This window comes from Fundulus heteroclitus, chromosome 11, assembly GCF_011125445.2.
Source record: "Fundulus heteroclitus isolate FHET01 chromosome 11, MU-UCD_Fhet_4.1, whole genome shotgun sequence".
Lineage (NCBI taxonomy): Eukaryota > Metazoa > Chordata > Actinopteri > Cyprinodontiformes > Fundulidae > Fundulus > Fundulus heteroclitus.
In genome coordinates this window covers 21,951,645-21,961,010 of record NC_046371.1, presented here as the reverse complement: position 1 = coordinate 21,961,010, position 9,366 = coordinate 21,951,645, and the positions used below count along the sequence as shown (strand labels likewise).

The following is a 9,366-nucleotide window of genomic DNA, read 5'->3' as shown; positions in this document are numbered from 1 at the left end:
TGGGTTCTGGTTTTTCTTCACCATCACAGACACTATCTGCTGGGGGGGGGGGGGGGGGGGGGATTCTGGATTAAACTCGACACGGAGAGCTGAAACGTGCCGTTTGGGAAGAATCGCTTAATACTCCTTTTGCACAAGATGTCACTGTCCATCATCCCGTTTTTTTTTTTTTTTTGGTTTTTTTTTTTCATTTTAGTCATTTTTGGGAAGGTGGTCTTTTATTTAAGGAACTTTTAAGTCAATGTTCTGTACAGTTTTTTATGCATTTTTTTTCCTTCTATTTAAATTAAAGTTTTCGTCTTTGTTTGCAAACCTGTTGGTTAGAGTGATTCATTTAGATGCAAAGTTGACCAAAATGCTTGCAGATAAAAACCTAATTAATGAAAACTAAACGGTTTAGCAAGCAGACAAGAGATAAAAAATAAAAATAAAAAAAAAGACCAGATGGTAATAAAATTGAAACATCTGGCCGGAATCCAGAGGTGGGATGTTTGGCTCAAGCTATTTAGTTAAGAAGGTAAACCCTTTAGGACTCTAAGGGTATGTAAACTAGCTGAAACTGGCCTCCGATGCCCGTTAACCTAAGCACTGCTGCATTTTGGACCGACTGAAAACCGATGAGATGATTGTTCAGCACCAAGAAAGAGAATCCAGAGGCGACCTGTCGGTTTGACCCCCGTTTATTACGTCATTAACTAACTGCTGACATCTTAAGTGAGCTGTAATAAAATAATTGACCGGAGAGAGATCACCTCCATGGACTCCATCCCGTTCTGCAGATTCATTGATTCATCTCATTATTTAGGACAATGTTTTCATGCTGGCACCCAGGCAGCTCTGTTTATCGGCCACACGGTCGACTGACTCTATAAATCCTCAGGTTTCCATGAGGGCTTCAGAGAGAACGGCTAACATGTTGGCAGCAGCTGCCTTCTCGCTCCCGTCACATCTCTTCTCGGGTCTTTACAAAGTGTAAATATTCTCCGTTTGGCCGTCCAGCTCCATCTCTGTAGTCAGGGTGCGCGACAGCAGGGATCCAGGGATGAATTGGGATTCCTTGGCGTCATCTTTGACATCGAGACGGAGGTTTTTCCAGGTTCGGAATAAAAGAAAACGGAACATTAAATATTTTCTCAAGCTCTGATTTATTTCTCAAGATGCTTCAGAATAACGAAAAAAATCAAAAGCGGACGGTCAATATGATGTCTTTACATTTTAGCCATCAGTATCTACAGTTTCTTGCAAGAAATATTCAAACTTCTTCTCAAATTTATGTCAGAAATTGTGCTTATGCTTTTATTCCCCCAATGCTCTAATTCTCCTAAGAATAAAAAATGTAAAAAATCAGGGAACCCTTCTTAAATAGTCCCTCTGTGTGCAACGTTGGTATAAATGAGATGCTGCAGATCTGTAGGTCTGTTGTGGAGAGTGTGATCTCCTCTGCCATCAGATAAAAACCTCTTTATAAAGCCTTCTGGGCTGCAGCATCCCAACAGGCTGATCCAGAAGGCCGGCTCTGTTCTGGGGACTCATCAGGAACCTCTGGAGATGAATGTGCACAGAGGGATTCTTCATAAAATGAAGAACACGAGGGACAACCCTGAACATCCTGCCTTCAGTCAGAGGCTTCTCCAGATCTGCTGAGAGACAGAACGGTACAGGAGATTTTTTCCGCCTGCAGCCATCAGTACAACTTCATTAAAAAAAATAAAAAACATAAGTTACAGCAGCAGCAGCATCATGGTGTGGGGCTAAGAACAGAGAAACTGATCAGAGGAAGCGTTGATGGAGCTAAATACAGAGCAATCCTTTGAAGGTTCACCTTCCAGCCAAACATTCACCTTATTATGTTAGAATGTCCTAGTCAAAGTCCAAACACAGCTCCAATTGAGAACATGGGGACTATCTGAGCTGTGGTTCAACATTTCCCATGATATTTCTGTCTTCAGCTGAGTAAACCCAAACAGAAAGCTGGTTCTACCACAGTCCGACCCTGTGAAATCGGACTCAATATTCAATATTTGACAATCCTGCATGATTCTTCTTCCACTTTACAACTGTGCAGCTTGTTGTCTTTCACATTTACTCCAACAAAACCCATTGTGGTTTTATTGTGACTCTGTGAAAACATCCCGGGCTGGCAATTAAATGTTCCCGCCGACAGGAGCTGCAGATCTTTCTGGAGACCAAAGATGCATGCAGGCGACAACAGTACCCAGTTTGGGTTTAGCCTCAAAAACAGGCATGAAATCGATGTTTCGATAGTCTGAAATTTTAAAAAGGAAAACAGTATAAAAACCTTGATGGAATTTATGGCACAGCTCTTCATAAAAAACCTACAAGTAAGACATAATATGTGTTCCATTTTAAGTACCGAAACATCTGGAAACGACGATTTATCCTCGTTTTTACATCTCTTCCGTCCTGAAGGGAAGGATGAGTCGCAGCTATTTGATGATGACCTGGTTGATCCAACCCGGAAATATCTGGCTCCCTACAGCTTAGTTTCCCTAACCTGACCCTAGCCAAATGAACTTCACTCCGCCTAGCTCCACTCATCCATCTGGGACAGATCCATAGGAATTGCCTTTTTTGAAGGCTGGGCCTTATCAAAAATCATTGCATATGATTGGATAAGCCACTTGTCTGTCATCTTTATCGACGTGCTATTTCAACCACTCACACCGAAGCTAACCTGTGACGCTGTGAGAGCGACGCAGGAAAAAAACAAAACTTGCCAAATCCAGTCGGGAGAAGGGCGAAAACATGGTTTCCACCAACAAAGCCTTCAGAGCCGTTCTCTGATGTTCTTTTAATGAAACAATATCAGGTAGATTGGACAACACGGAAGAAATAGCAGCATCAATGTTAACGCTTGATTCCTGGATGCGAGCCGCCATTGCTGTCTGAATCAAAACAGTCTCACGTCACGGTCGCTTCTCCACTACGTCACATCTATGAAACTCCAGCCCTGCGTCCTGATTGGCTGGACCATAAAATTGTTTGAAGAAATCACTCTCTATGGGAGATGTCCCAGATGGATGTGAGTGAAGCTAGGCGGACATCCATCTGGCTCGTCAGGTTATAGTTCCGCTGCCAAACCCAATAAAACACAACTATTAGAACGTATTTATTTATTATTTCACAACATGTCTCGCTGCACAGCTACAGGAGGAGCAGAGGAGCAAGGCTGCACACAAACAGACAACAAGTCCTTTCGTCTCAATACCTGCCGCCCGTCAGACAAAAGAGCGCTTCATGAGGGACGGGGTGTAGCGTATCTCGTTGTAGCACTCCTCTTCCTCGGCCTTCCCGTGCCCCCTCGACCTCCTCCTCCTCCTCCTCCTCCCGCTCCTCCCGTCCTGGCCCGTGCGATGCAGCCACACGACGAGCGCCAGCAGGGCCAGCAGCACCAGGCTCATCACCAGCGTCAGCAGCACGCCCGGCAGCACGCCCCACGCGCCGTCCGCAGCTGCTGAGGTGCACAGAACAGCGACAGCTTGGGTCAGAGAAGGCGCCCGCGAGCAAAGCGAGCGGGATCAGAGGCGTCGCACCGAGAACCCTCACTGCGGTAAACGGCCAGCTTGACGTAGCAGTTCTGGGTTCCCAGGGCGTTGGCGGCCGAGCAGCGGTACAGGCCGGACGTCTGAGACGACACGTTGACGATCTGGACCGAGCCGGACAGCTCGCCTGAGAGACAAGAGACGAGGTTAAAAGGCTCAGAGGGGGAGAGGACTGTGTGGAGTTGGGTTTTCTCCGTCTGGGAATAGAAGCTTGATTACAACAACAACAAAAAGATTCAGATAAACGGGGCTGTTACGGAGGGATTAATGGGGGTGATGATAAATAACAGAGTCGCCTGGGAAGCACACAGTAAATACAGCTTGTTGAGGAAAATAAATATCTTAGTTATTATTAGTGTTGCACCGATACCGATACCGATACCCGTATCGGACGCGCCCCCGATCCAGCACTAAAATGGTGGTATCGGTATCGGCGAGTACCAACAAATAGGGCAGCGATACCATTTTGATGTTTGTATGTCACTTGAATGCAGCCTTCTCTCTCCCGACTAGTATTATACATGTTATATAAGTTCATGAAAGTTGCACTATTTTGGCCTTTGAGAGCCAAAACTCAGGGTTTAAAAGAGATTATTCAATTATTAATGTAATTTTACTGTCTTACTGTGGCACTACTATTATACATGTTATATTTTTTTGAATGTTGCACTATTTTGGCCTTTGAGAGCCAAAAGTTTATTCAACTATTGTCATCCATTCCAGATAGGCAATTAAAAAGTTCTACTACCCTAAGTAGAATGCAGTTCTTCATATATACACACACATAAATTTCAAACAGATGGTATCGGTATCGGCCAATACTGCACAGCCAGGTATCGGGGCCAAAAAATGGCATCGGCGGAACATTAGTTATTATATTAATCAGGTATTTTTATGGAAGAACTGAGGAATGCATGGTTTATGACTGCGTCTCCCTTTGAGGACAAAATAAACACGTAGCTTGCAGGATGTGTTGCGAGCCGATTCATGGCTTGGAGAGGAACAGATAGCCCCCAAATTTGAGACCACCCCTCCCGAACTAAGCAGAAGGGGCAGTCAGCTCATTCTTTCATCGTTTCACCAAATTGGGATTTCTGCTAAACGTAACCGGATGACTTGGTAATGTGTGAGCATCACCTTGGGGGAAAATTCTCAAATGCTCCAGAAGAGCCAGAGGAGTGGGATACTGACCGTCCATGTTGATGGGAAGGGAAATCTCCTCAGGGTCGACTTTCTCCCAGCGGATCTCTGGAGTGGGGACGCCCTCTTCCACCGAGCAGGACAGCCTCACGCTTCCTCCCACGTCAACATCTCCGTCCCACTCACACACAGGCAGGGAAGGCGGCTCTGCAGACATCAGTCCACAGGTCCAGCACTCTTTACTTTATTTTTTTAAGAGAGAGGAGTTTACCGTATCCGTTCCAGTAGTTCATCTTTTGTATTTAATTGTCTCAGGCCTACAGATGTTTGTTTTTATTCCCCTGCTGCACATCTGGTTGCTGCTGAACAACGGCAAGAAGTATTTACAAACCGTACAGATTTCTTCTATTTTTATTTTATTGTCAGATGTAAATGTTTCAGATCATCTAACAAAAATGAAAATCAGACAAAGGCAACGTGAAGGAACAGGCCCTTATAGTTTAACTTATCAGTGAGAGGGAAAAAAGCTATCTAATATAATAAAGAATGAATTCACTGTGATTAACTAAATTGTGTTTTTTGTTTTTGGTTAGGTTTCATTAGCCACAATCAGGCCTGTATAAAGTCAGCTCTTTAGAACCTGTCTGACAACATGAAACAGGCTAAAAACAATTTAAAAAACATGGTGAATGATGAAACCATCATTAAAAAACTATATTTCCTATTTACTTGGGTTATCAAACCAGTATAGGAGCAAAATAATAATTTTCACACCACATTTAACACAGTGTTAGTCCCCTTCCTGATTTCTGTTCTTTTTTTTTTTTTTTTTTTTTTTCTTTCGCATGTTTGGCCCTGTGTTAAAAAGTGATCACCCCGTCTGTTAAATTATGACATAACTTTGGTTCGTCACACCTGAATCCTCCTTCTCTAGCCACATCCAGGCCTGATCACCACCACTCCTGTTCTCCATCAAGAAATCACTGCAGTGGGACCTGCCTGACAAAGGGTAGCAGATCCTAGAAGTTAGACATCATGCAAAGACAAAGAAATCCGGGAACAAATGGGAAAATAAGCGTGATCTATCAGCTTGGAACAGGTTACAAAATCGTTTCTAAAGCTTTGGGACTCCAGCGAACCAACAGTGAGAGCCATGGCTCATCTAAGAGGCCACAAAAGACCCACAGCATCATCCAACATGCAGGCCTCACTCGCCTCAGTTAAATTCATGCCTCCAGCATAAAGAGACGTTGCCCGCATGGTAGAGGTCCAAGACAAAAATCTCTGCTGAGCAAAATCTACATGCAGGGATGTCTCAGTTTTCCCAGAACACATCTTGATTTTGGGGAAATATTCTGTAGACTGATGAGACAAAAGTTTAACCTTAGTCCCGTCACATCTGCCGTAAAATCATCATACCAACAGTGAAGTATGGTGGTGGTAGCGTGATGGTCTGGGGCTGTTTTGCTGCTGCAGGACCTGCAGGGCTTGCCGTGATAAATGGACCCATGAATTCTGCTGTTCACCAAAACACGCTGATGGAGAACCTCCGGCTATCCGTTCATGACCTCAAGCTGAAACCAACCTGGGTTCTACAATGATCCAACACACCAGCAGGTCCCCTCTGAATGGCTGACTTTGGAGTGGCCTAGTCAAAGTCCTGACCTAAGTCTTGTTGAGATGCTGTGGCATGGCCTTAAAAATGCCCTTTATGCTAGAAAACCTTCCAGTGTGGCTGAATTACAACAACTCTGCACAGAAAAGCGGGCCCGACATTCCTCCACAGCGCTGGAAAAGCAAACGCTTGATAACAATTGTAGCTACTAAGGGCGGCTCACCAGTTATTAGGTTTAGAGGGAAATCAGTTTTTCACACAGGGTCGTGTAAAGTCTGGATTTTAATTCCCCTTTATAATAAAAAAAATCATTTAAAAACAGCACTTTGGGTTTCCTTCTGTCGTCTTTGACTAATATGTAAATTTGTTCAATGTTCTGAAACGCTTCAATGAATACCACTGTATATGAACATATTGTGATCCATATATCCATATAATGTGTCGAAAATCAAAACACCTTTTCCAAAATAAAAAAGGTTCATATCTTTTGGTTCATTCAGTTCGCAGTAAGATGTAAAAACAGGAATCCTTTTTCTTTTGTCCCCCCCCCAAAAAAAAACAGCCACCTACCCAACACACTCAGCAGCAGCTCCCCTACGCCGGGATCTGCGGTGTCCGGTGGGTTGTTGACCATGCAGCGGTAAATCCCCCCGTCGGAGACGTGCGTGTCATTGAGCATGATGTCTGCCCTGGATGGAAGACCTGCAGTCGGTTCACACCACATGATATGGATTTAAACTGCGTTTTGTTTGGAAACGGACTGGAGGCGGCACAGATGTGGAGGTACCTGTAAAATCCACCCGGCCAATGAGGGAAGGGTTTTTAATCACCTGCCGGTGGTCATACACAATCACCTGAAAAAAGGAGAAATGTATAAAAAAAACAGAAAAATGGTTCCCTGTCCTTTATTGTATTTAAAGCTGACTCGGTTTTTCTTATATTGCGCCTTGGGGAAGCATTCTAGATATTTCTCACATGTAACGACTGCAAACTTCAAAATAACCACGTGGCCCCTTTTAATCTACAACCCCTAAATTAAACCCAGAGCGAGCGAGCGAGCGACTGCCGCCCAAAGGTGCCCTGATTCGTAAATAGAGACGATTTGTGTTTGAGTCTCAGGGGAGTCTCTGCGAAGGCCTCAGAGGTTTGTTAAACTATGACTGCACCTAAACTGAGCGTAAAACATCCATCAGAGAAGCAGCCAAGTGGCCCGTGAAGACGACGGTGCGGAGAGTTTGTGCTTGCTTTTGTGAAAAGAGCGGCAAGAAGAAAGGAGGGGACCCAGAAAACACGTGGAAGAAAGCAGAAACGCCCTAGAGTTTGTGCCTTTGCAATGTGGCAAAATGTAACAGTGTCCAGAGGGAGGGAAAAAGGAAAAAGAGGAAAAAAAGAGAGAAAAAAAGAAAGAAAAAAAGGAAAAAAAAACAGAAACAAAAAAAAGGTGTTAAAACAAAAAAAAAAAGAAAAAAAAGAAGGAAAAAAAAGAAGAAAAACAGTGTCCAAAGGTGGGGAAAAAAGGGAAAAAAAGAGAGAGAAAAAAGAAAGAAAAAAAGGAAAAAAACAGAAAATAAAAAAAGAGGGGAAAAAAAGAAAAAAAAGGGGAAAAAACTGAGAAAAACAGAAGAAAAAAAAGAAGAAAAAAACAGTGTCCAAAGGTGGGGGAAAAAAGGAAAAAAAAGGAGAAAAAAAAGGAAAAAAAAAGAATGAAAAAAGGAAAAAACACAGAAAAAAAAGAGGGAAAAAAAGAAAAAAAAACAGAGAAAAAAAGAAAGAAAAAAAAAGGGAAAAAAAAAAAAAACAGTGTCCAAAGGGATGTGTAGGCTTGTGCCGGGCCCCTGTACGTTTCCGTGCTACACACTGAAGATGCAAACCTGTACGGGGGTCTCTGGGCTGGAGAAGGGAGCCAGGGTCCAGATGACGTTAAGTCTGGAGAAGTCGGAGGAGGTGAAGAAGGAGCAGGGCAGGAGGACGGAGTCACCTCGGACCACCTCCAGGCTGGCTTCCCTCATGGTTACCCTGAGAGCCGCTGGGAGCCAAGAGGAAAAAAAAAGGGGACATGTCACATCCGTCGCACACAAACTTAAAGAGAAGAACTTGTTTGCATGTTTTGATCATGTTTCAGTTCTCTTTGAACTTCTCCTGTTGAAACCAGTCACCCCCCCCCCCCCTTCATCCCCGCTTCACTTCATTACTGCAATAATGAACCTCCTCCTCCTCTGTCGTCCCCGGGGCCTTTTGTGTGAGCTGTGGTGGGGAGGGTGATTCAGTGCGCGTATCAGCTGTTAATTACACTTGACAGTTTTGACGGTGAGCCAAACTAATCACCGGCAAAGTGGAACAACAGGCCACTTCAACCGGGACGCATTTAGGAAAACAGAACATCGATTCACAGCATTTTTTATTTATTTATTTTTTTCAAATGATCACAAGAATCTAAAATTCCAGTCTTGATGTCTGGACATAATCTGCGTTTGGGGTTAAAGCGACGTGAATGCAAAATAGTTTAATTTGTGAATCTCTGGGCAAAGTTTTTAAATCCCTGATGAGAAAAAGAGATCCATATATATAATGAATCTGAAGCAGAACCAAATGCTCCGTTGGTGCGTCTTAAACAACCTTTTAATAGAGAAAAAGGGTCACCGTTTTCAGAATTTAAGCAAATAAACAAGAATCGCTGCAAACCCGTCTAAACATGCGCGGCCCCCTGCAGCCTTCACAAGTAAGATTTCCTACATTTGTCTCTAGAAGCAGGGCCCCCCGCTCACCTTTCTGCCGAGCTGCAAGACACGCGCACACGGTCCAGAGGATCCACCGCCCAGGAGAACCCATGATGCACTGGGAAGACCGAAACGACGGCGGTGCCTTTCTCACCGCCTGGAAACTTGTTGCGCACAACAGGACAAGAAATAAAGCATGCATGATTAATCTGCTGAGCTAGGCCACCGACCCCACCTCCCTCTGCCGCCCTGATTGGAAATAAACGTGGGATTGAGTGGTCAGATAAACAACCGCGGGGCCGTCACTACTGACTGTTTATGGGCCCAACCA

General features: G+C 44.1%; 1 protein-coding gene across 8 annotated transcripts; it reads right to left on the bottom strand.

Moving 5' to 3' along the window:
- Nucleotides 1-1,195: 1,195 nt before the first annotated feature.
- Nucleotides 1,196-9,319, bottom strand: zgc:165604 (immunoglobulin domain-containing protein). 8 transcript variants are annotated; one of them, XM_036143129.1, is made up of 8 exons: nt 9,084-9,316; nt 8,190-8,344; nt 7,106-7,172; nt 6,889-7,020; nt 4,755-4,910; nt 3,568-3,690; nt 3,230-3,475; nt 1,196-1,542 (listed from the first exon to the last, which is right to left on the bottom strand). In XM_036143129.1, exons 1-7 carry the CDS (start codon nt 9,235-9,237, stop codon nt 3,240-3,242), a joined length of 1,023 nt encoding a protein of 340 aa, XP_035999022.1. In that variant the 5' UTR covers nt 9,238-9,316; the 3' UTR covers nt 1,196-1,542; nt 3,230-3,239. The 8 variants fall into 8 exon arrangements, with proteins under 8 accessions (XP_035999022.1, XP_035999016.1, XP_035999017.1 ...); XM_036143123.1 differs by having other exon boundaries at nt 1,521-1,640; nt 3,555-3,690; nt 9,084-9,319; XM_036143124.1 differs by having other exon boundaries at nt 1,521-1,640; nt 3,230-3,472; nt 3,555-3,690; nt 9,084-9,319.
- Nucleotides 9,320-9,366: the final 47 nt, after the last annotated feature.